This window comes from Callithrix jacchus, chromosome 8 (genome assembly GCF_049354715.1).
Source record: "Callithrix jacchus isolate 240 chromosome 8, calJac240_pri, whole genome shotgun sequence".
Taxonomy (NCBI): domain Eukaryota; kingdom Metazoa; phylum Chordata; class Mammalia; order Primates; family Cebidae; genus Callithrix; species Callithrix jacchus.
In genome coordinates this window covers 141080257-141108122 of record NC_133509.1, presented here as the reverse complement: position 1 = coordinate 141108122, position 27866 = coordinate 141080257, and the positions used below count along the sequence as shown (strand labels likewise).

General features: G+C 43.5%; 1 gene segment (V, D, J or C); it reads left to right on the top strand.

The window, feature by feature from the left end:
• Positions 1–15878: 15878 nt before the first annotated feature.
• LOC144577496 (immunoglobulin heavy variable 3-48-like) lies at positions 15879–16432 on the top strand. The segment is given in 2 exon segments: positions 15879–16003; positions 16107–16432. Coding segments are annotated over 2 exon segments (372 nt in total).
• Positions 16433–27866: the final 11434 nt, after the last annotated feature.

The window sequence follows — 27866 nt, the reverse complement described above, 5'->3', positions numbered from 1 at the left end:
AGGATTTCATGCCTTAGGAAAGAGACGGGAGGTGTTCCTGGGTAGAGTTTCCTTGGTGTCCTCTGTTTCTTGTGTTCCAGTTGATTCTACCAGTGCCCACAGGACAGAAGATTTAATAAATGTCTCACATATACAGCGAAGGGTGACTCAGCATTGAACAGAGCTGCTGTTCTTCCTCCCCAGTCAACACCACAGGATGGCAGGTGGATGAGTTGTCAGGGCATTTTCCCCAGGTCTGTAGGAAAAGCCTGAAAGTACCAAGAGTTTCACACCCTAACATCATTAGCACACATGTCCTCAAGCAACTTATTAAACGTTTCTAGGTTAGCTTTCTCCTATCTTTAATACCATGTCATGATGGCACCTGCCCCAGGTACCCTAATAAATGGGCCCTAGTTCTCTCTGCAGTCTTCTATTTTCGCAGATTTCAAGGGTTTTTTCTCTGTGACATCAACTCAGATAAGTTGAAAAGTCTATTTTTTGTAATTGTTCATGTTTTATGTTAATGAGGTCAAAATAAACAATTTTCTCAATTTTTACATTCTCACGTTTAGTGTCTGCTTTCTAAGTAAAATTCAGAAACTGAGATAGCAGATCAAATACCCATTTTGTTAAATTGTTTAAAAATGTGAAATACATTCATGTACTGAAATAAAATGAACCATTGAAATCAAGGCATGCCTCATTCACATAAGAACATGGGGGCATTATCTAAGAATTGTGCTGAGCCAAGGAAGCTAAATAATTAACAGTAAATTTTAAGCTATTTCATGTACATAAATTGTAGAAGATGCAAGTATTCAAAATTAACGTGGAGAAGATCCAAGTTTCTCTGAGAATAGGGTGGTGTTAGTAACAGGTGGTGAAATAAAATTACAGAGAAGTGAGAGAAAAAATTAGATTAATTTAATTGTTGACAATATGACTGAAGTGCTGATTCAATGACTGCACACATACATCAACATTTTCCAAATGCTGCTCTATCAATTTCGGTTCATTACTGATTGATCTTGAATAAAGCTGCTACAAAAATGAATCTATTCTCTGAGAAAGAGCGAGAAAGAGATGAATACGGCGCCTGAATAATCATGGACTCCTGAAGACACACACATGTGAACACTGATTGTATGTTTCAGATAAACACTAGAAAAGGCAAAATCACATAGTGTAGCTATGACAGGTGGGACATCCTGAAACCTCCCTAGACATGTCCCACACCACCCTGGATCAGTGTATCGGGGAGAATTTTCTTCCAGTAATTGGAGACACAGGCAAAGATGGGACTAACTCTGTCCAAATGTGTCATACTGGACAACTGCACTGCTCTGTGTATAATTGATCCTTTTTAAACGTGTAACATTGACAGTTGAATTGAAGATATTCCACCAAATATGTAATAGTAAAATAAGATGATGACTGCTAAATGATTATCAACACACAATCACATGATCTGAAGTTATATTTCCCCAAGATACAGGATTATCACCAATGTTTTCCAGGACACTTTCATTCGCTCTGGGCACTGCTCTCTCCTCAGCCGTCCCACCCCAGAGCTTGCTTTGTAGCAGGAGACATGCAAATAGGGCTCTCCCTCTGCTGATAAAAACCAGCCCATCTCTGACCCTGCAGCTCTGGGAAAGGAGCCCAGCCCCAGAATTCTCAGGTGTTTTAATTTGGTGATCAGCACCAAACACAGAGAATTCACCATGGAGTTTGGGCTGAGCTGGGTTTTCCTTGTTACTATTATAAAAGGTGATTTATGGAGAACTAGAGATTTTGAGTGTGAGTGGACATGAGTGAGAGAAACAGTGGATATGCGTGGCAGTTTCTCACCAGGATGTGTCTGTGTTTGTAGGTGTCCAGTGTGAGGTGCAGCTGGTGGAGTCTGGGGGAGGCTTGGCAAAGCCTGGGGCTTTCCTGAGACTCACTTGTGCAGCCTCTGGATTCACCTTCAGTGACTACTGGATGAGCTGGGTCCACCAGGCTCCAGGGAAGGGGCTGGAGTGGGTTGGACAAATTAATCCTAATGGAGGTAGCACATACTTCACAGACTCCGTGAAAGGCTGGTCCACCATCTCCAGAGACAATGCCAAGAACACACTTTATCTGCAAATGAACAGCCTTAAAACCGAGGACACAGCCGTCTATTACTGTACTAAAGACATAGTGAGTGGAGGTCAGTGTGAGCCCAGACACGAACCTCCCTGCAGGGGGGCATGGGGCCACCAGGGGGCGCCCAGGACCCGCAGAGGACAGGACAGTTTCAAGGAGCATGTACAGGGGGGAGGTTTCCTGTCTCAGCTGCAGAAGATTGGCTTGTTTTTGCAGGACTATGGAGTCTTATGAGGTTGTAATATTTTAATATACTTATTTATCAGAATTTTTAATTAAGATATTTGTGTTTTAGTAATTTCTAAAAGTATAGGTAGGTGCATTTTAAAAATATATATACTGTCAATAAATAATTTTTCCTAATAATTTGCACTTATTCTTCTAGAGTTTTATTAACAACTGCTGATATCAGCAACTACATAGCTATGGAGACATAAATTTACATCTATAGGCATATGTGGAAATACACAAACTTATGAATACATCTGTGATATTTAATATTTAATATTATTATAAAAAATTATGAAATACGTCCCAAAGAATAAAACTTAATGATTATCAAAATTTAAATTATAGTAATCCATAACTGATTTCAGCCATTCTCTATAGTTTACATAAGTTGATGTCTATTTGTAAGTTTAAACTTAGTCTACTGGTTATGTTAAAATAGCCAAGAACAAATTTCAAATATTCTTGTCACACACACACACACACACATACACACAAAGGATTGGAGGCGATATATACGTCAATTAGTTCGATTCCATTATTTCATATTGCATTCATAAATCATAATGTAGTTTTGTACCCTATGTATACAACCAAAATTTCTCAATTTTCAATGAAATTTTAACCACGTATTTTTAAATCTATCATAGGTCATGAATTTTTCTCCCTGTCCAGGTGTGATTAGGTTGTCCTGAGAAACTCATTCACCTCCTGCCTCCTGAAGGCTTCAGCCAGTAGTTCCTAGATGGCAGAAGCAGGGAAATTGTGTGTGTCCCTAGGACTCGAAGCTTCTCTCTTTGAACTAGATAAACACGGAAACACTTAATTCCATTCTGCTTTGCTTCAGTTGTTGAAAACAACATACATGAGACCCTTCCTGGGCTTCAAGGCTTATATTCAGGAGTTCGCATGTATCACATATTTTCAATTTTTTTCTGAGATGGAATGCCGATGTCTCCTTATTACACATTATCCTTTCATCTCTTAGAATTATTTTGTCTGGAACCCATGCCCGGGCAGCCCCACAGATTGGAGCAGAGCCAGGGCTGAGGCTGGTGTGCAGGGGCTTCAGCAGGTGCCTCAGAGGGAGCCGGAGAGGCCGGGTCACAGTGGCCGCTGGAGCAGTGCTGGAGATGGGAGAACAGCCCAACTTCACCCGAGTCCATGTCTTCCAGAAAGATCCCAACATCAAGAACTGGATCATGCGAGCTCAGCAGTCACCGTTTCCTCCTTCTGTAATGTCACAAGGAACCAATGTCAGATCGTCAGCGTGGGCGGGGCCAAGGCGACCATCAACAGCACAATCGCACCAAATACGCCCTTCCCCAAAACGCCACAGAAGTCTGGGCAGGGCCGACAGCGGAGCCCACACGGTGTTTGGTTTGGGGTTTTCCTCTGAGCAGCAGCTGACAACGTTTGCAGAGAAATTCCAGGAGCTGGAGGAAGCTGCCGAGATGCCCAAAGACAAGGCCCGGGAGAAAACCGAGACCTGGAGTCACGGTTCCCAGTGATCTGGGCGTGAAGCCCCATCTGCGGCTGCGGCATCCAGTGTCGAGGGCGGCGATGAAAAGGCCTCTCAGCCGCGCAGCCGACACGCACCGGAAGTCTGAGAAGGACGCGCTGAGATCGCCTTGACGCAGAGCGCGGCCACCGCGCAGGAGCGGAAGCTGCCGCTGCAGCCCCTGAGGAGAGCCACGCCCCGCGGACCAGGGCGCTGCACGAGGCGGCGGCCAGCGCGGAGCCCGGAAGAGGCTGGGACACCAACAGGGAGGAGCAGAACACGCAGCTCAAGAGGAGGATGGAGGAGCTGGAGGCGGAGCTCCGAGAACAGGAGACGGAGCTGAAAGGTCTCCGAAAACAAAGTGAAATCCCACCTCAGCTCCTGTCACAGCGCGGCTGTGTCTCTGAGAAGCTGGAGGAGGCTGAGAGAATGAAAACCCGGAAGACAGAGGTTGCTCCCTAAAGACACTGAGGACAGCAAGCGCCCACAGCGCCACCTGGAGGTGGAGGCGAACAGCTTCCCAGAACTCCTGGACCGGAAGTTTGATGACCCACCAGATTTCCGCCCAGACCTCTGGATCCCCAGCACTGATAACTAGAGCTGGCGAGGCCTGGGCCCGCCCTCGAGTCCCACACGTGTGTGCGAGACCAGACAGCACTAGGTCGTTCTCCTGTGTGTTCTTATGTAAATGGAAGATTCTGACTCAGGAATCCAAAACTAGGTTTACATTAAACATTTAGGCAGTCAGGACAGGGATATGTATATCTTTCATAAAGGCTGTTTGCAACCATGCAAACTGAAAAAAAAGGTGTTTTTTTTTCCCCCTCAAGTTGTAGCCTTGCTCTATTGCCCAGGCTGGAGTGCAGTGGCACAATCTTGGTTCACTGCAATCTCTACCTCCTGGGTTCAGGCAGTTCTCCTGCCTCAGCCTCCCAAGTAGCTCTGATTAATCCAAATATTGATATTCTTTAGAGGAGGCCATTGGGCTCCTTTTATTAAATAGCATTCAGAATATTTGAATGTCCATCAGGCTCCTGCCCCATTGAAGCACAGAGACAACGATATGCCTCTCTGTCAACATTGAGAAGCTTTAAAACAACTATTTTGTGGAGACTTATCGAGAGTTGGAAACCAAGTTTCTGGTGGGTCCATTTTCTGGCCTGGGAATCACCTGCATTAACGATATGGCCTCCTGCCCCCCAATTTTTATGGTTGCAACAATGGTTCTTGTACTGATTTTAATTTCTAAGTAGATGATTCTGGGCTGGGAACAGCTCACAGTGAGGGTGCCTAGCACAATGCCTGGTACAAAGTGGGTGCTTAATAAATTGTTTTTCAGTTTTCAAAATAGAATTACTTTTTCCAAAGCCCCACTCAAAACCAGGGCATTATTACAGGTGTAAAAGTTGGACCAACATTGGAAATACATTCAGTTTAGTTCATGTGTTCTCGAATATGTTTTTTCTTTTAAAGTTGTTCTCAGTTGCAATATCACACAAAATATTAGTAATTTACACTAATGACATAGGTTAAAATATTGTATAAATAAGATGGTGACATTTGATTTAAAGAAATACACGTTCAACATGTCTTGACAATTTTTTCCTTCTCTGTGAAATGTATGCTTATTAAGTTTCAGATGTTACCATTTTTTTTTGATTTCTGGGATTTAATTTTAGTAGGCATACCTGAATGCATTTTATTTATATATGTAATAGTGTTTGTAGTTTGAATGATGTTTAATATTAATTTTACTATCTCTGAATTTTTAACTATAATTCTGCATTTTTTTGTTTTTATGAGATTAGATTTCCATGTAAGAAAAAATGCATAGATTTGAAATGTGTAACTGGAGAGTTTCTGTCAAATGTGAGTATTCTTGTTCCCAAAACCTAAGGTAGCCTGAAACGCAAGTCCATTCTTCCAGCTCGGGTCTTTCTCTGTGCCTGCAGTCAACACCTATATTGGGGAAATGTTTTGACTTCTGATACTATACACATATGTTTTTCTCTGCTTTGAACTTTATATAAATGTAATCAAACATTATAGACCTATTTTTGAGGTTAATTCATGTTATTTAATATATAAAATTAGATCAACATATTGTCATTTATTCAATTAATGGACTGATTCTGATATGAAACCTCAATGTTTTCATGTACATATGGAAAGAGAGGGAGAGAGAGAAGAAGAGAGATTTTACATCTGAGTGAGTCCATTAAGTAAATAAATGACAATATTTTGATTTATTTTCCTGTTAATGGATTTTAAATTTCTTTCCAGTTTATGAGTATTATAAGCAAAGCTGTTAGAAATGTCTTAGTGTATGTTTTCATATGTTGTCTCATTTTTATTGAGAAGATATGAAGTATGTGTTGCTTTATTCTAAGAGTAAATTCGATTTTTTTAGTTTTTGAGGTAAAATTGAAATATTTTAATAATATATATGTTTAAGGTGCCCCACTTGATATTTTGAACATGTATTAGTCAATTCTCACACTGCTATAAAGAAATGCCTGAGACTGAGTAATCTGAGGGGGAAAAAGATGTTTAATTGGCTCCCGTTTCTGCAGACTGTAGAAGTGTAGTGGCTTGTCCTTCTGGGGAGATTCAGGAAAGCTAGATTCGTGGCAGAAGACAAAGGGGAGCAGGCACATCACTTAGCCTGAGCAGGAACCACAGGAAAGGGGGCGGTGTCTACACACTATTGGACAATCAGATCTTGTGAGAACTCACAAACCCTCATGAGAACAGCACCAGGATCTGGTTCCAAACCATTCATGAAATAACCACCCCATGGCCCAGTCATCTCCCAGCAGGTCTGACCTTCACAATTGAGGATGATGTTGCAACATGGGATTTGGGACAGGACACAGATCCAAATCGTACCAGACACACATCGTGAAAGGCTCATCATGGTCAAGGTAATTTGTGTATCCCTCTTCTTGCAGAGCTACCATTTATTCTGAGTGCGCTGCATGTGTGTGTGTCACATGAGGACACCTAAGAGCTCCCTATTTAGCAAAAATCACGTTCACGATACAGTATTAAATACAGGAACATCGCTGTACATTAGATCTCCAGAGGTCATTCCACCAGCACAACTAAAATTCTGTGGCATTTGTCCAACATCACCCTTTTCCCTCTCCTCACAGTGCTGGGACCCACTGTTCTACTCTCTGCTTTAAGAGCATGGAGATTTTAGATCCCGCATGTAAATGAGATCGTGAAGCATTTGTGTTTCTGCATCTGACTTATTCCAGTTAGAGTCATGTCCTCCAGGCACATCTGTGTTGTTGCCAATGTCAGAATTTCCATCTTTTCAAAGCCAAATAAAATTCAGCTATATATTTATATTACAAACCATCTGTGCTTTTGCTGATTATTTTTCACCTGTACCATGGAAATAACATTAATGCCACATACCATGTTTTCTCTACATATGTAAAAATAAAAGATGATTTGTGCTAACTTAAAATATATGCAGTTTATACAGATCTATTGTACCACAAGACAACTCTTTTAAAATAGAAATTACAAAATTATAACTTTCATAGGTTTAAGAGTTTATCACAGAACAAATTTACAATAAGAAACCACAATTTCCCAATACTTTCAATGTCACAAATCTTCCCAAGGACACTGTCCAGTGCTCTGAGCCCCAATCTCCCCTCATGCCTGTCACCACAGATCTTGCTATATAGCAGGCGACATGCAAATACAGCCCTCCCTCTGCTGATGAAAACCAGCCCAGCCCTGACCCTGCAGCTCTGGGAGAGGAGCCCAGCCCTGGGATGTTCAGGTGTTTGCATTTGGTAATCACAACTGAACACTGAGACTGAACTCACCATGGAGTTTGCGCTGAGCTGGGTTTTCCTTCTAGCTATTTTGAAAGGTAATTCATGGAGAAATAGAAAAATGACTGTGAATGGACACTACTGAGATAAACAGTAAATCTGTGTAACAGTTTCTGATCATGGTGTCTTTTTTTGTGCAGGTGTCCAGTGTGAGGTGCAGCTGGTGGAGTCTGGGGGAGGCTTGGTTCAGCCTGGGGGGTCTTTGAGACTCTCCTGTGCAGCCTCTGGATTCACCTTCAGTAGCTATGCCATGGGCTGGGTCCGTCAGGCTCCAGGAAAGGGGCTGGAGTGGGTCTCAACTATTAGTACTGGTGGTAGCACGTACTACGCAGACTCCGTGAAGGGCCGATTCACCATCTCCAGAGACAACGCCAAGAACTCGCTGTATCTGCAGATGAACAGCCTGAGAGCTGAGGACACGGCCGTGTATTACTGTGCGAGAGACACAGTGAGGGGAGGTCAGTGTCAGCCCGGACACAAACCTCCTGCAGGAACGCTGGTGGGAAATGAGCTGCAGGGGGCGCTCAGGAGCCACTGATCAGAGTCAACCCCAGAGGCAGGTGCAGATGGAGGCTGATTTCCTGTCAGGATGTGGGACTTTGTCTTTTTACAGTTTCTTCAGTGAACTTCTCTAAGTTCAGAATTCTGTGCTTACCAGTGTCATCTCTGCATATTTTTTAAATAATTATTTTAATATGAGAAGCTGTTCTCAGATGCACAAAATGCAGATTGATGCTTTCAGAGATGGAAAGTCCTCCACCAGAGTCACCACGATCAGAGTCCTGAGGTAGCTCAGGGCTTCCTGGGGAGTCTTCTCCAATCAGAGTCAGGACAGAAACTTCAGAAAGATTCTCTGACAAGAACAGTCTTTAGGGATTCTGATTACAGCCAGGAGAGAGGCTGGGCCAGGGTCAGCGTCATGTAGAACCTCGCAGGTTTCACCTCCGAACCTTCTGACAGTAAAGTATACAAATCACAATCGGCAATGATCTGGCGATGCTTTTCCCTGCCGTCTGTTTTTCCTCTTTCTTTTTAGTTGTTGTTCTTCCTTTATCATTGGCTTTCCCTGCTTCCTTCAAAGTAAAATGTGCTTTCTATGGACTAAATTCCAGGGCTCATGCTCTATTTCCTGGAGCTCAGGTGAGTCTCTTGCTGTGGCTCCTGCAGCCACATGTGGAAGCCTGATGGGACTTTAGTCATCCTCATTTCTCAGGACCCTGCACTGAGTTGTGTTAAGACTCATCTGGGAGTCCACATGGCCGGTGGGAACTGCAGGGGATAAGCTTGCTCGGTCAACATGAGATGTGGATGTGGAATTGATCCTGTGCTGGGCCAGCTGTCACTGAGTCACCTTCTTCAGCAGTAGCGTCATGAAGTGGGTGTCAAGGTTGTCAGAATTAAAATGGAGCCACCAGTGAATGAAGCTGGAGAAGGCCATGAGGGAGGGTTCACACCCTCATCCCTGATAACAAGGACTTCTGTAAATAGACTGCAAAACCACAACCCAGCACAAAGGCCACGACAGCTATAAAGTACTTTCTTCTCCAAGTACATCTGCCCAGCAACTGCCTGTCCAACCTCACACTGACGTCACCCTTGTTGTTCGTCCTTCTAGCCCAGGATAATTGTCTCAAGGCTGCTGATGTAACCCTCCTCATTTTTCCTTCAAAGCCCTGGTCTTGCTTTCCCTGAGTGCCCCATGCAGGTTACCATTGTGAGGCCATCCTCAAATAAATATTATTTTTTTGTCTTTTTTTCTGTCTGCTTTTTAGGTTTGACAAACTACTGATGGACGTGCCACTTTTCTGTGAGACATAGAGGATGACAGTGTGAGGGGATGGCAAGGGAAGTACAATGTCCATGAGACAAGTCATCAGTAAGTGCAGGCTGGACATCGCAGAGACAGCTGAAGTGACAATCACCATGGAATGTCACCTACTCCAGTTCTGCTCTGATGGAATCAGGCCCACCAAGGTTATCAATGACAATCTTTCTAATGTAGAGTCAGGTGATGACACTTTTTTTTTTTTGAGATGGAGTTTTGCTGTTGTTACCCAGGCTGGAGTGCAATGGTGCAATCTCGGCTCACCGCAACCTCCACCTCCTGGGTTCAGGCAATTCTCCTGCCTCAGCCTCCTGAGAAGCTGGGATTACAGGCACGCGCCACCATGCCCAGCTAATTTCTGTATTTTTAGTAGAGACGGAGGAGTTTCACTTTGTTGACCAGGATGGTCTCAATCTCTTGACCTTGTGATCCACCCGCCTCGGCCTCCCAAAGTGCTGGGATTACAGGCGTGAGCCACGGCGCCCGGCCTAGTTGATAACACTTTTAATAACATTTATAAAGTATATTTACAGCACCACTTAGGTTAGTGTTGGATTGACTAACTACAAAGTCTAGCCTAGCCAAATGAACCCTAAAATGTATACCTGCCCAGGGAGAGGAGATTTAACATGAGATCTGTGTTCTGATAATTTTGTGAGGTGTAAAACTGAACATCTTACAATTAGGCTATGATCATTTTGCTAGCGAGTTTTAAAATGTACACGTATAGTTTGGATGTTCATACTTTTTCAGACGCATGGCTTACAACTGCATTCTCCCTTCTGGAGGTTGGAATGTTTTCCCTGCTCTGCAGGATCTATTCTGATGTTGTCCCAGTTGTTCAATTTTGCTTTTGTTGTCTGTACTTTTAAGGTAAAATTCAGAAAACCATTTCTATTTGGGGGTGGCTGGAGAGAAAATTTTACAATTGCAGACCATACGTTTAACACTTTAACTCATGTAGAATTGATTTTTGTATCAATTCTAAGCCAAAATTCTCAATTCCTTCCATGTGTAAATCCAGCTTTTCTTATACCCTCTTTGGGAGAGACTATGATTTAGCCATTATATATTCTTGGTTTCCACCTTGAAAATTAATTTGACATTAATATATCAGCTTCTTTCTGACCTCTCTACATATATTTATGCCAATAACATCTTGTTTTTATTACTCAATTTTGTAACTAATTTTGAAATTTAGAAGTAAGATGTCTCCAAGTTTATTGCTGCCATGTTACGAATATTGGAACAAAATATTCTACTACTTTCACTAGTAAGTAGGTTAATAGCTATGGTTTTGCATAATGACTTTTATTATTTACAGGTTATTTTCTTGTATGACGACTTTGTGTAGAGTTTTTATCATGAAACTTTGCATTTGGAAATGTAATTTTTGGTTCTGGTGAGAGGTTAATGGAAATTTTTCTTTTAATCTTTTAATTCGGCATACTAAATTTATTGATTTGAGGATGTTGAATTATTGCTTCATCTAAAAAGTAAATTTGAATTGGTAATGGTGTGCGATTATTTTTAAGTCTTGTGGAAGATGGTCAATTATTATTGGGCAGGTGGTTTATTTCTGTATATTAGGAATATTGGTCTGTACCTAATTTTACCAAAGACCATGTATATTTTTCTGTCTCCTCCATAGGAAAATTTGAGATCTTCCCTCCTTTATGGAGCTGCTTCACCATTCTGGACACTGAGGAACAGACAGAGGGTGTGGCAGGCCATAAACATCAATGGCGCCAGTGTCTTTGAGGATGGAAACACTAACCCTAACCAGCCAAAGCAGGGACCCGCACGGGGCAGAGCTTTCGTGTGTAACCCTAACCATGTGGCCATTTTGCCAAATGCTATCTATATAGTATATGTTATATATAACGTATGTATAATATATATAAGCTGTATGATTTCTACAAGTGTCTGTTGGATATCTATATGTAAATATTGCAAGATAAACCTCAGTAGACATCATAACATTAGTTTGAGTATCTGTGTTGAAGACAGTCACCTTCATACAAGGTGTAACAACTGAGAACAGATGTATCTTTCCACCGGAAATAGCTGGAAACCACAGTGAAAACTTTTTTTAAAATTGTACTTTAGGTTCTGGGGTACATGTGCAGATTATGCAGGATTGTTGCATAGGTATAATCATGGAAAGGTGGTTTGCTGCCTTTGTTCCCCCATCACCTATACCTGACATTTCTCCCCATTTTATCCCTTCCACTATGCCTCCCCTAGCCCTGCAGAAGAGTCCCTGGTGTGTGATGCTCCCCTCTCTGTGTCCACATTCTCATCGTTCAACACCCCCATGAGTGAGAACATGTGGGTTTGATTTTATGTTCTTGTGTCAGTTTGCTGAGAATGATGGTTTCTAGTTTCACCCATTTCCCTATAAAGGACAAGAACTCATTATTTGTTATGGCTGCATAGTGTTCCGTGGTGTATATGTGTCACATTTTCCCTATCCAGTCTATCATCAATAAGCATTTGAGTTGGTTCCAGGTCTTTGCTATTGTAAACAGTGCCACAATAAACATACATGTGCATGTGTCTTTATAATAGAATGATTTATAATCCTTTGGATATATACGCAGTAATGGGATTGCTGGGTCAAATGGAATTTCTATTTCTAGATCCTTGAGGAATTGCCACACTGTCTTCCACAATGGTTGAACTAATTTACACTCCCACCAACAGTGTCAAAGTGCTCCTATTTCTCCACATCCTCTCCAGCATCTGTTGACTCCAGAGTTTTTAATGATCGTCATTCTAACTGGTGTGAGATGGTATCTCAATGTGGTTTTGATTTGCATTTCTCTAATGACCAGTGATGCTCAGCATTTTTTCATATGTTCATTGGCTTCATACACGTCTTCTTTTGAAAAGTGTCTGTTTATATCCTTTGCCCACTTTTGGATGGGTTTGATTGTTTCTTTCACAGTAAAATTTCTTAAACACATTTTAAGCTGTTTGACATCAGACAGCAAAGGCAGTGACTAATGAGAGGAAAAATGATTGAAAGGAGCCCTTTGATGAATGCCCACTCAGACACTTCCCTAAGGGAGTCTCCAGGCCACAGGGTTTGAGTAGAACAAGGTAGATTTGGAGTTGAGGAAAGGGAGCTGGAAACCCAGAGAGGCCCAGATGTGTGAAGACCAGAGAACATGGTGGGTGGCAGAACACTGTTCAGAGAGAGAGCCCCACAGATGGCAGGAGGAGACCCAGGCTTGGTAGAGTGCAGATCAGTGAGTGGGAGACAGGGCAGGTTGGGCATGAGGACACACCCTAATAGAGGGAGCTCTCTTCAAAATCTGAAACTATCAAAATGTACACAAATCATTTGCCTAAAGGGTATAAAATACACAGGAAGGTACCATAATAAAGCCAAGTAAAGGACAGGTGGATTCACTACCTTAAACCTGGAGAAGTGTATTTATAACCACGTGATGACACCAAAGAGGGAGGACAGATTAATTCCACCACAGCAATCGGCTTAAGAGAGAAACATTCAGAATGTGGAGAAGCTTCAAACACAAATAGGAACAGAGTTATTTAATTAGCAGAGTGCTGGCATGAGGACCCCCAACCTTTCCATCGAAACGATCACATCTGGATTAAAAAATGAAAATCTCAACCATTAAAAATCAATGTGAATTATTCTAAGAAAATACAGCAAATAAATATTATTGATTGATAAAATGTGCTGCTATAGACTGAATTTTTGTTTCTCCCACAATGCCTGTGTTGCAATTCTAAGCCCAACGTGATGGTGTTAGGAGGTGGAAATGTTGCCAAGTTCTTATCCAGGTTACTACAAAATTGTGGTTAACACAAATATCTTTATTGGAATTCTTGCATCGGATAATTATTTTATTTTATGACATTTTTATTTTTTGTAGATGATTATACTCTACCTTGTCTATGCCTTTGTTGTGGGCAATCGCATGAATCTAATCAATGAGACTCATTGACTTGAAACTCATTCTTGCAGTGGCTGCCAGAATTAAAGTGCATTTCTGCCGCAGCCATCGGACACTCAGATTCCCACAGGGACACCTTGGTTTTGTTTCCTGCTTGGCTTTGGGCCTTATCCTTGTGCTGACCTGAGAGAGTCTGTATCTTTCAGCTCCCCCAGGTCGTTCTAGAGCCACATGGACATGGGAATTGTCAGCCTGGCAGGAAGGGTTGCCTGAACGTGATATTCTCTGTCCTTCTGGGGGAGCCAAACCCCGGCAGGCATCACAGTTCTGAGTCAGGGTGTGCCTTTCCGGTGTCCCTGTTTCCCCTGCAGGTGAGATGCTGATCCATGCATCTCACTCCCATTCCCGGGAAGAGGGTCTCTTCACTGTTCCCCAGATGTTCCTTCAGCAGCCACTGTGTCTTCCCACTGATTTCTTCAGTTTCCTCTCTGCTGCCTTTTCCTTTAAAGTAAAGCTGTTATTCCTCAGGGAAGCCGGGAGGTGGGTCTGGAAACAGCCTTGGTGCATTCCTCTCTCCCCTCCTAGTTCTTATTGCTCTCTCCGGTGTCTCTGAAACAGTGGTTTTGGTGCTTCACCTCCTCTGATAATTTCTCTTGCAATGTAGTGGTGACAGAGAGTGTGTTGGATGCATTTCAGCTGTAGTTGCTGTTTTGTTTTCCCAGACAGAACTGTCCCATTTTGTGATCTTTCCCCAGGACTGAGGAAAAAGACTTCAATAACAGGAGGAATTCATCAACTGTATACAGTTGAGAATTCAAACAATAATTCATCTATCACACTCAAATTTAGACCCCCCAATGAACATGTCTACTTTAATCTTCTATTAACTTAAATGACATTTGGCAGCCTCTGCCCCAGATATGATTATACCCTGCTCCTGCTGTTTTCCCTCCAAGTCCTCATCTCTCTTCAGATTTCAGACATCTTGTGTGTCCTATAACGTAAAAATCTGGTTCATTTAAAAAAATAGGCTAATTTTCAGATGACTAAAGTTGGTAGATGTTGTAAGAATAATAAGATATTTTTATAGGATGCCTACATCTCCAAGCCGAGGAGCACATTTACGTGTAATACTCAGAAACTGGAAAACATACAAATATCGAGAATATACACAGATAAACAGTAATGACATGCGAATTTGCTCCAGTAACATCCATCATTAGAATAGACACACTGTCGAGGGTCAACATTGTTGTATCACAAGATGAGTGAGAAGCCACCCAGATTAAACACATACTATATAATTTCTGTATAATAAATTTTTGAAAATCAAAACTAAAGTAATACATATGAAATATTGATTCAAAATATGGTGAGGGAAGATTGGGAAGGAGGAATTGCAGAGGAGCACAAGGAAATTTTTAAGTGTGGTTTGTTTGTTCATTATCTGGATGGTTCTGGTGGATGCCCAGGTGAGAACCAGTGGAATCACGTTCCATTTTGTTTGTTTTTCTCCTTAGACATGTGGTCTCACTCTCCGACCCAGGCTGGACTGCAGTGGTGGGATCGTGGTTCAACGTAGCCTCCAACTTCTGATCCCAACAATCCTCCTGCATCTGCCATCTAAGTAGCTGAAACTACAAGTTTGTGCCACCGAGCTCGGCTTGCGTACTTACTAAACAGCACACTTTATGCAATATTTACGTACAGCAATAATGTCTCAAGAAGAGTGTCACAAACAAATGGATAATTTGTTCAGTATGGCTTGATGGAAAAATAGACATTAACACGATGAAAGTCTGACATGTATGAAAATACACCTGCATAAAATGTGCTTCTCTTTACACTCATTATGTAAACACAATAGCACACACACATCACACCACACTTCCATTACAAGAAGAAGATTCTGAAAATGTCACTAGGGGTAACCAACCGTGTGCTGGGCTTGGCTAAGGGAGCAGTCGGGCCCAGTGGTGAGCAGCACAGGCACAGATACCCGGGCTCACCCTGACCACATGTGAGCTCCGGTAACACTGTACCCGCCATCTATGCTTCTGCTGGTAATTTTACATCCGTAAGGTGGGAATAACATTGATACTACACAGCATGATGAGACGACTGGTGCTAGCTAGGTTTCATATACACAGTTTTCATAGGTCCATTGCACCTCAATAAAACTACATTTAAATTAAAAATAGAAATACAGTTATGGGTTTAAAAGGTGTATCACAGAACAAAGTTTTAATAAGAAACTACATTTGCCAAAATTTTATTAATATCTCCAAACTCCCTCAGGACACTCTCACCTGCTCTGGGCCCTGCCCTCTCCTCAGGAATCCCACCCCAGAACTTGCTATATAGCAGGAGACATGCAAATAGGGCCCTCCCTCTGCTGATGAAAAGCAGCCCAGCCCTGACCCTGCAGCTCTGGGAGAGGAGCCCCAGCCCCAGGATTCACAGGTGTTTCCACTAAGTTTTCAGGGCTGAAAAAGGAGACTCGCCATGGAGTTTGGGCTTTGCTGGGTTTTCCTTGTTGCTATTTTAGAAGGCGATTCATGGAAAACTACAGAGACTGAGTGTGTGTTGACATGAGTGAGAGAAACAGTGGATGTGGGTGGCAGTTTCTGACCAGGGTGTCTCTGTGTTTGCAGGTGTCCAGTGTGAGGTGCAGCTGGTGGAGTCTGGGGGAGGCTTGGTTCAGCCTGGGGGGTGCCTGAAACTCTCCTGTGCAGCTTCTGGATTCACCTTCAGTAACTATCTTATGAGCTGGGTCCGCCAGGCTCCCGGAAAGGGGCTGGAGTGGGTCTCATACATTAATAGTGATGGTACCGCATACTACGCAGACTCGGTGAAGGGCCGATTCACCATCTCCAGAGACAACGCCAAGAACTCGCTGTATCTGCAGATGAACAGCCTGAGAGCCGAGGACACGGCCGTGTATTACTGTGCGAGACACAGTGAGGGGAAGTCAGTGTGAGCCCGGACACAAACCTCCTGCAGGGGCGCCTGGAACCAGCAGGGGGCGCTCAGGAAACACAGAGGACAAGGCAGCCCAAGGCAGGTGCAGGTGCAGGTCAAGGGCTGCTTTCCTTCAGGGCCTGTGGCTTCCTCTGCATCTAACCTTCCCTGGGGAGAAGCTGTGAATTTACACTTATGTCCCTGCTACTGAGGCTTCTACGTTTGTAAACTTTATAACTATAGGAGCTGCCATGACCAAATGCCCCAAGGCAGGTGCCACTGATGGAGAAAGAAAAGTGTGCAGGAGGCCAGGTGAGGCTGTGGACATTGTCTGCCCAGGATTCAAGTTTCACAAGCATTGAAGGAGAAATGGGGAGTTCGCTAGGGCTCCCTAACCACCACGAGTTCCACACTAAGTCCAGCACGGCCAGCAGGCCTTCCTGAGCTATAGGTGCCCATCAGGGATCAGCCATGTGCCCCGCAGCCACCGCACCTTGCTCAGTCACTGTCTGCGAGGAGCTCCAAGGACGTGTGTGTTTGGCTGAAACCCGGCGACAGACGTCAGAGAGCAGCAGCTGGCGCCAGGTTATGGGCTCCTAACGTTGGAGGAATAGGAGGAGCATTCTCAGGGAGGGACTCTGTTTTTGGATTTTTATCTAGAAACCACGAATTTACTTGCTTCTCTCAGGGGACGTAGAGAAGCAGGCACGCAGTTGGCAAATAATGACAATTTCTACAATGACCCCAAATGGGTTCTTCCTTAATTCTGTGCAGGATCCAACCATCGAGTTGCCTTTCTCATGAGGAATTGTTGCATCTACGGCGAGTCCATATCTTTCTCATATTCTTTGGTTTCTATCCATGTACAGAGATTTAGAGTAGAGTAAGTTTGGACCTTTCCACACACTAAGCCTCACGTCCCCACAGAAAGAGCAGAGTCTTTCACTATCCCTGTGTCTGGGGTAGGGGCTGGTCCTGCACACTCAGAGCCTGCAGAGACTGCCAAGTCAGGTTTATAGACTCAGGGTTTTTCTCCTTCAGGAGGGGGGACCTCCACTGCCTCTGATTTCTGCTGAAGATTAACTGTGATTTCAGAATTAACACGCAATTAGGGTATCATGCTTCACTTCTATTCTGAATATCACCCTCTTTATAGTAAAAGAACATAGTTCAATGTTCATTCCTCTGAAAGGAGTTTTTATAAATTTGGTTGCAAGTTTACCATATATGTGCCTGAATTTATTCTCCAAATCTACTGAATTGTCTAGAAATCACAGAAGTTGAACAACAGTAAATTCTTCATTCTTAACAAAACGTGTGTATGTAGGAACTTCAGTGTATTGTCCATAACTCATGCACACTGACCACTGTGGGTCATGGTCATTTACTGGCCTGGTGCGGCCTCCCAGGTCCCTCCCTCACCTGTGCTGTCTCTGAATTCTCCATCACAACCAGCACTTCCTGCTGGAGCTGGATTCGCCAGTCCTCAGGCAAGGGAGTGGATCGGGGCATAGGTCACGAGGGAGCACATGTTCTAACCCCCTCCTCACAAGCTCAGTCACCATCTCAAGATCCACGTCCAAAAACCAAATGTTCTTGCCACTGAGCTCTGTGACCAACAATGCCACAGCCTGTATTACTGTGAGGGACACATAGAAGACGAGAGTGTGACCCCAGGAACAAACTTCCCTGGAGAGGGGCCCAGGACCACCAAGGGCACTCGGGCTCCATGAAGACAGGGCCCAAGCTGGAGAATGGGTTTTCTGTCACCCTCCCATTTCACCATTAGATACAATACACTAGGGCTATGCTGAGTTGTAATATGCATAGTACAACTAGAAAATGGAATTTATATAGATGTATAATCATACTTAGTGTAGCAATTTTTTTTCCACCTTATGTGACCCTTAAAGATGGCATCTCCCATCTTATTCAAGGACCTTATAAATTATAATACTTTATGTCAGATGTGCCTCCTTTTTTTGTTTCTCCTGTTTGTATTTTCTTTCTCCCTCTCTTTCCCTCTCTCTCTTTCTCTCTCTCTGCCTCTCTCCCTCGCTCTCTCTCTCTTTCTCTCTCTCTCTCTCTCTCTCTCTCTCTCTCTCTCTGTCACACACACACACACACACACACACACACACACACACACACACAGTGGTTGGCAGTATATAGGCTGGTTAGGAATATTTTTCCATATGATTTTAAATTGTAATGTTACATTATTTGCCTTTAATTTTTCAAAAAAAATTAAATCCAAATGTCATTGTTTTTAATGTAATTTTTAAAAATTTAAATTATTAATTTTTGTTTTCATCAATCCTTATATGTGTACTTTTGTATTCTTTCATATTATCAGGTTCTTGCACATAATTAAATATGCCAACTGTCCACTTGAATTTATGTGAATCAGATCTGGTGAGCAAAATTAAGGAGCCACTGTCCTGATCCTCCCCCCCAGCTGCAGGTTCCTGAAGACAGAGCAGGTCCCATGACCTCGCAGAAGACCACGGCCCCTAAAGGTGACCTTGGACCTTGAGTTTCAGTACATCCTGGAAAGCCAAGTGGATGTTTGTGAAAGAAATAGTGGCTATGTGACAGTTTTGAACCAGAAAGTCTCTAGTGTGAGATGCAGCTTACAGAGCTTGGGGGAGGCTTGGTACAGCTTAGAGGGGACCCTGAGGCTCCCCTGTGCAGCCTCTTGATTCACCTGTAGCTATGAGAGTCACTGGGTTTGCCAGGCCTCAGGGAAGGGCTGGAGTTGGTCGCAGTTACAAGGGGTGGGAAAAGTCATCAATATGAAGCCGACTATGTTAGGGGCAGACTCACCATTTCCAGAGACAACGCCCAGTTCATGCTGTACATGCAAATGAGCAGCCTGAGAACCAAGAACACAGCAGTGGATAACTGCAGGAGACATCGTGATGGGACGTCCAGACAGTCCTGCAGGACACAGGAGGCGGCTTGGCTGCAGGGGGCGCTCAGCACCCAGAGAAGACAGGAGCAGCCCAGGGGCAGGGGCAGGGGCAGGTAAACTCCAAGGGCTGCTTTCCTGTCAGGGTCTGTGGTTCTTCTGCATCAAAAGATGCAGAGCAGTTCTCCTGGGAGCCGCTCTGTATTTATGGTTCTCTGACTACCACTGAGGCCTCTGGACTGAAAAAGTTCATTACTAGAAAATATAAAATAAAACATTCTCGGATGCCCCTAAGGACCACATCACTAATGGAGGCAGAAGATGTCACAGGAGGCTGAGGGGCTGTGGAAACTGTGGGATGTGGGTGCAGAACTGATGACAGAGACATAAACATCAGAGGAGTCTGATGAAACCTCCTAATTACCTGTGATTAACTCTTAGTCCAGTAAAGCCGCTGATGCCTCCCTGAGCCAAACCCGCCCATCAGGGGTCAGTCCTGGGTCCCAGCAGCAGACGCGCCTCAATGTCTCCACTGTATGTAGTCACTGCCTGGAAGAGCTCCCAGGACACGTGTCTTTGCATTAACCAGGTCGTGGGTGTCACAGATCAGATCTGGGCGCCTGGTCTGTGCGTTCCCTGATGGTGGAGAAGCCGGAGGTGCAGTCCCAGGGCCAACACACCGTCCATGCATTTTTATATGGAAACCATGATGTTTCTTGCTTCTCTCAGATGACATAGAGGACGTCTCCTTATTGGAGATTACTCTTAATTTATCTCTAGAATCATTGTATCCAGAGCCCTGGCCACCCAGTGCGCCCCACGGAATGGGGCGGTGCCGGACTGACCCCAGAGCCAGCCGCCACATCTTCCACGCTGGGAGCAGATGCAGACATGGCGGAGACAGAGCGTGAGACGCCTGGTCTGATGGCGCCGGAGACAGAACAGCCCATTCTCACCCGAGCCCATGGCTTCCAGATCGACCCCAACATCAGGAAGAACTGGATCCTGCGAGCTCAGCGGTCACCGTTTCCTCCTTCTATGACGTCACAAGGAACCGCTGTCAGATCGTCAGCGTGGGCGGGGCCAAGGCGACCATCAACAGCACAATCGCACCAAATACGCCCTTCCCCAAAACCACACAGAAGTCTGGGCAGGGCCGACAGCGGAGCCCACAAGGTGTTTGCTTTGGGGTTTTCCTCTGAGCAGCAGCTGACCACGTTTGCAGAGGAATTCCAGGAGCTGGAGGAAGCTGCAGAGATGCCCAAAGACAAGGCCCGGGAGAAAACCGAGACCTGGAGTCAGGGTTCCCAGTGATCTGGGCGTGAAGCCCCATCTGCGGCTGCGGCATCCAGTGTCGAGGGCGGCAATGAAAAGGCCTCTCAGCCGCTGCAGCCGACACGCACCGGAAGTCTGAGAAGGACGCGCTGAGATCGCCGTGACGCAGAGCGCGGCCACCGCGCAGGAGCGGAAGCTGAGGCTGCAGCCCCTGAGGAGAGCCACGCCCCGCGGACCACGGTGCTGCTGGAGGCGGCGGCCAGCACGGAGCCGCGAAGAGGCCGGGACACCAACAGGGAGGAGCAGAAGAACACGCAGCTCAAGAGGAGGATGGAGGAGCTGGAGGCGGAGCTCCGAGAACAGGAGACGGAGCTGAAAGGTCTCCGAAAACAAAGTGAAATTCCACCTCAGCTCCTGTCAGAGCGCGGCTATGTCTCTGAGAAGCTCGAGGTGACTGAGAGAATGAAAACCCGGAAGACACAGGTCGCTACCTAAAGACAGACACTGAGGACAGCAAACGTCCACAGCGCCACCTGGAGGTGGAGGCGAACATCTTCCCGGAGCTGCGGGACCGGAAGTTCAATGACCCGCCCAACTTCCGCCCAGGCCTCCCCACGCTAAGCACCAGTAGCTAGGGCTGTCAAGAACTGGGCCCACCCATGAGTCCCACGTGTGTGTGCGAGACCAGACAGCACTAGGACGTTCTCCTGTATTCAGTAAATGCTGTTGCGATAGCTGGATTCTAACTGATATGCAGAATGCAAGAGTAAAAGAGGCTGGGCAGTTTATATCTAGATTTTAGAAGATGTGTAGGGAATCCTATATGCCCAGGAAGAAGCCTGCTGCAGGGGTGGATCTACCCCAAACATCCTCTACTAAGGCGGTGCCAAAGATGGGGAAAGATGTGGCTGGAGCCCCCATTCAGAGTCTCCACTAGGGCATTTCATCATGCTGTGGGAATGTGGCCACAACCCTCAAGACCCGAGAATGGTGGAGACAGATGCAGCTTGCACTCTTAGCCTGGAGCAATTCCTGGCATTTTACTCTGGCCTGTGAAAGTGGCCCCATGGGCTGTGCCCAGCTGTAGGGATGAGATGCCTGAGATTTTTAGGATTCCCCATCTCCCCCTGTGCCCTGATTGAAGTACATAAAGTCAAGATAGATTATTTTGTGGCTTCAAGATTTAATATCTGTCCTGCTAGGCTTTAGTTGTGTGAGGGGCCTGTTGACCCTGCCTTTCCCCAATTTATTCCTTTTTTATTGACAATATTTACCCAATGCCTGTGGCAATATTGCACCTTGAAAGTAAATGGCTCTTTAAAACATTTTGCCAGCTCACAGCTGGAGGAAATTGCCTTAAGACTCAGACCACACTTTGGAATTTTCAGTTGGAGGTTGAGCAGGTTAAGGTTTTGAGAACTGCTTTTTAAAAAGATGATTTTGCAATCTAAGAAGGACTTGAGATGATAGCATATAGCAGTAAAATGATATAGTTTAGATGATTGTCCCCTCCAAATCTCATGGTGAAATGTAATCTACAATATTTGAGGTGGGGCCCACTAGGAGTTTTTGCGTCATACGGAGACATTCGTCAGGGATGGCTTGGTATCTACCTCATGGTAATTAGTGAATTATTTCTATATTAACTACTGTGATATCTTCTTGTTGAAAACAGTCTGCCAACCCTCCACCACTCTTCTGTGCCCCCCTCACCATGTGACACACCTTGCTTCCCCTTTGCCTTCCATCAGGATTGTAAGCTTCCTGAGGCCCTCACAAGGAGCAGATGCTGGGGCCATGCTTCTCATAGAGCCTGCAGAACCATAAGCCAAATAAGCCTCTTAATTTTTTAAATAATTTTGTCTGAGGTATTGATTTATAGCAATGCAAAATAGACTAATACAGTGCCCAAAGGAATATGCATATGCAATGCATTTTTATCGAGTAACCAATATAATTGCCTACATGTTTTTTAAGAAATCCTAAAATATATATGGAATCAGAAAAAAAAAAACCCTGAATAGCAAAAGGAATCCTAAGAAAAAGGAACAAAGCTGGAAGCACCACATTGCCTGACTTCAAATAAAACTACACAGATATACTCGGAAACACAGCACAGTACTGGAGAAACAACCCTCTGCTCAATAACCGGTGCTGGGACAATTGGATAGCCACATGTAGAAGAATAAAACCAGACCTCTATCTCAGCACAGACAAAAATTGACTGACTGTGAATTCAATATTTAAATTTATAAAGAGAAACTGTAAAAGTACTTGTAGAAAATGTAGGAGAAAATTCTCAGGACATTGGCCTAGGCAAATAAAATATGACTAAGACTTCAAAAGCAAATACAAGGAAAACAAAAATAGACAAATGGGATTTAATTGAACTAAAGAGCTTCTGCACAGAAACAGAAATAATCAACATGGTGAGAAAACAACCTGCAGAATGATAGGAGATATCATCTCACCTCACTTTAAATGGCTGTTGTCAGAAAAGAAAGAAAAATCCTAACAAATGCTAGTAAGGATTCAGAGAAAAAAAACTGTTATGCATTGTTGGGGAGAATGTAAATTAGTACAGTCACTATGGAGAGCAGTGTGGCGGTAGCTCAAAAAACTACAAATGAAACTAACTTATGATCCTGCAATTCCAGTTGTGCAAATTTACCCAAATAAATGAAAATCATTATTATTATGTCACAGATTTCTGCACACCAATGTATATGGCAGGATCTTTCACAATAGCCAAGATATGAAATCAACCCTGGTGCTGGACAAGAGATGAATGGTTCAAGATAATGCGGTGCAGATACATGATGAATACTAGTCATCCATAAGAAATGAAATCCTGTTATTTGTGGCAATGAGGACGGAAATGGAAGACACTATGTTAAATGAAGTAAGCCCGGAGCAGAAAGTAATACACCTTGTTTTTTCACTCATTTGTGGAAGCAAAAAACAAAGAAAGAATAAAAAGATCTCCAAGAGGCCAGGCGCGTTGGCTTACAGCTGTAATCCAAGCACTTTGGGAGGCTGTGGCGGGTGGATCATGAGGTCAAGAGATTGAGACCATCCTGGTCAACATGGTGAAACTCGGTCTCTACTAAAAATACAAAAAATTAGCTGGGCATGGTGGTGCATGCCTGTAATCCCAGCTACTTAGCAGGCTGAGGCAGGAGAATTGCCTGAACCCAGGAGGCGAAGGTTGAGGTGAGCCGAGATCACGCCATTGCACTTCAGCCTGGGTAACAAGAGCGAAACTCCGTCCCCAAAAAAACAAAAAAAGATCTCCTAGAAGTAAAGAGTAGAACAGAGGATTCTGGAGGCTGGGAAGGGTAGTGGAAAGGGGGAGATAGGCAGAGATTTGTTGTAGAATGCAACATTAGAGTTAGATGGAAGGAACAGATTATAATGTCATTTACCACTGTGGGATGAATATAGTTAACAATAAATATGGAGTTTCAAAGAGTTAGAAGAAGTATGTTAGTATTCTCAATAAGAAGAAAAGGATTGTGTGATGAATATGCTAATTATCCTAATCTGGCCCCTATACATTATATGTATCAAAACATCACTGTGTGACTCATGAACATTTACAATTATTATTTGTCTATTATAATTATGTTTAAAATAACACAAAATTCATTGGAAGTAACATTAATTGAGGCTCTGGAGATAAAGGCAGCCTCTGGAATACATGCCTAGCATGTCAATGGGAAAAGGAGCTTCCATTAGCATTTACTATTTTGAGCACTGAGTAGATCCGACATTTCTCAAAGCTTCCCTCTACAATAGAGAACTGAGGTCCAGGGAGGTCTTGTACACAGTCAGGTATGCAGAGGGAAGCAGCAGGAATAGAGGGTTGCTGGCCGGTTCAACAATAGTAGGAATGATCATTATGCATGTGGAGAAGTCAACGTTGTTTTAAAATAAACTGCATCACTAAATCACATGAAAAATTTTCCAACAGAAATTCTTAAATATTATTGGCAGCGAAACTGTTTTTGGTGAAGAAATGTTCCCGAAGTTAAGTGAGCCAGTAAAGTTGTTAAGAACTACAATAAACATTGGATTGGATTCAGCTTTATCTAAATTCAATGTGATTATTACCGGCTCAGGTGGGGGTCAGACATCAAGATAGACAGGTGGTAGCAACCAGAAAAAGCCAAGGACCAGAAAGATTCACAGCCACTTTTTTTTCAGATTTATAAATAAGAGTTGCACCAATCCTACTGAAACTATTCCCAAAACCTGAGGAGGAAGGACCACTCCCTGAATTATTCTATGAGAACAGTATGGATAACAAACCCTGACAAAGACTCGATTAAAAAAAAAGAAAAGGTAACTTTAAGCCAGTATTCCTGATGGAAAAATGCTCAATGAAATACTGACAAACTGAACACAGCAGCACATCGAAAAGCTAATCCACCATGATCAAGTAGGCTTTGCTCCTGGGATGCAAGGTTGGTTCAACATATGCAAATCAGTAAATGTTATTCATTATGTAAGCAAAACTAAATACAAAAACCATGTTATTTATTGAGACAGATTCAAAAAATACTACTAGCCTATTAGGATGGGTAAAACACACAGTATAGAAAACACCAAATGGTGATGAGAAAGCTGAAAAACTCCCAGGAACTTTCACTCCTTCCTGGTGGAAATTCTGAAATGGCACATAGACAACTACTGTTAATATTTTAGTGTATATTTCAGGAAAAGTAGAAAACAAGATTTAGAATGTTCTTAACACAAAGAAATAATTGATTATTGAGTTGAAGCATATTCCAGTTATCCAGATTTGATCAATACACATAATAATCTTTTACCAAAATATCACATGTACCCCTTACAGGTTTTGTGGTATTCTGTATCTACATAAATTAAACATTACAAAACCCCAATGCAGGGGAATCCAGTTAACTGCAGATTCCTATTAGGTGGGATGTTCTACATAATCTGCAAATGAATCAGAATTATTGGGTTTGTAATGGATTTTAGAAATCTACTGGACTATTTGTTTGTAAAGATAAGCCCCCCACGTTTAATTATATTCCCAATGGGTGGCAATTTTGAACACAGAAGAAATGCTAGCATTTGTTTCTGGTAAGTTTACTTCTCGTGTCAAGAGAAAAGGTTTTCAGAGAGGAATCTGGCATCTTTCAAGTCTCCACTTCAATGTGGTTACCTCAGCAAATAATTTCCGATACCCCCGACTAGGACAGGTTCCTATAAGCTACTCAGGATCTTCTGGGGCTGTGTCGCAGGGCCTGGTCCTCACATTTGGCTCAGAATAAATCTCTCTAAGTATTTTGCAAAGTCGGACTTTTATCAATACTTCTAAGAAAAGCTACTCTGTGGTCTTTTATATATTCACAAGCATGATATTAATAAAGTATGAGTAAAATTAAACACATGTTGGCAATTCCTGACAGAGTTATGTATAGACTGAGGAATCAAGTGTAAATGTTTAAAAGTACTTAGGCAATTTATTTCAAAATTAATGTTCCCCAGATACTTCTCTCAGATTCCTTATGTCCTCTAATTATTTGTTTTATGATTTTTGCAATTTTTGTAGATGATCACACCCTATCTTATCTAGGCATTTATTGTAGAAAATTATGTGAAGCTAATCAGGGATACATTTGAAAGTCATTGTCCCAGGGGCAGCCAGAACTGAAATGTGTTTTCTCTGCAGACACCAGACACTCAGATTCCTCCAGTGGCACCTGAATTTTATTTCCTGCTTGGCTTTGGGCCTTAATCCTGTGCTAAACAGAGAGGCTCTGTCTTTCATATCCCCCAGGTCATGCCAGAGGTAAGTGGACCTGAGTTTTGACAATGAGGTGGGAAGGGTTGCACCGAACGGGCACTCTCTGCTTTTCTGAGGGGGCACACTCCGGGCTGACATCACAGTCCTGGCTCAGGGTGTGTCCTTCCAAGTATCCCTGCCCCTCCTTCAGGTGCAATGCTGATCCCTGTGCCTTCCTTCCTTTCCTAGGGAGACTCTCTCCTTGGTTGGTGTTTTTAGTTCCCCCAGATTTTCCAGCAGCTGCTAAGTCTTCCCACTGATGTCTTCAGCTTTCTCTTTTCTGCCCCTCCCAGCAGACGAGGCTGCTATTTCTGAAGAAATGACAGGAGGTGGGAGATGAGGCTGTCGTTCCTAAGAGAATGGACAGAGCTTTGGAGCTTTTCTTTCTTCTATCCCAGTTTCTATGAGTTCCTCCAGTGCCAGCAACACAGAGGTGTTAGCGTCTTTGCCCCTGCAGGTGAGAGCTTTGGTAATGCAGTGGTGGCAGGGGAGGTGGGTCTGGATGCATTTCAGCCACAGCTGCTCTTCCGTTTTCCCGCACAGAAGCATCTCGGGAGGTAGACGGTGGAGATTTCTGTGACGTATCCTCAATGCTGGCAGAAAAGGTTTCAGTAGCAGTAGGAATCCCTCAGTTGTGCGTGCTCTGACAATTTAAACAATAACTTCACTGCACTAAATTTTAAATAATTTAAAGAAAATGTCCAGTTTAATCTTGTTTTATCTTATATGACATTTGCTGGCCTCTGCCCTACATACGGTCATATTCTCTCCCTGTTTGTTTTGTAAATCACTGAGTTTCTCAAGATGTAAGGTCTCTTGTTTGTCCTATAACATCAATAATCTGATGTACTAAAGAAAACACGCCAATTTGCAGCTCAGTAAGATCGGTTGTAAAATAACATACTTTTCTTGGATGCCTATATATCCGTGCTGAGTATAAACTTTATTTTTAATACTAAAAACAAGAAATAACACAAATATTATGGTGCCTTATAAATAATAGGGGTGCTGTCATTAACTGCAATGCTTCTCCTCATTAGGATCGACACTTTTTTTTTATACACAACCAAATTACTGACTCACATGTAATTAGGCTGAGGAAGAAGCCACAGAAATGAAATTGAAGCTACAAGATTTCACTTTATCAAATCTTGAAAAAAAGATCTAAAGTAACAAAGATGAAAGTTTGTCTCAGTATAATAAGAGGGAAATGACTGGGAGGCGGGAATCAGAGGAAGAGACGAAAGTTTTTAAGTGTAGTTCATTGTTATCTTGATTGTTATATGGGCTGCACACGTGAGCACGTGTGAAATGACGTGTTTTCCTTCAGAGACATGGTCTTGCCTTGTCATCCAGGCGGGAGCTCAGTGGTGAGATCACAGCTCTCTGCACCCTCAGACCCTGGGTCTGCAGCAGTCCTCCTCCCTCTTCCCTGCATAGCTGGGACCACAG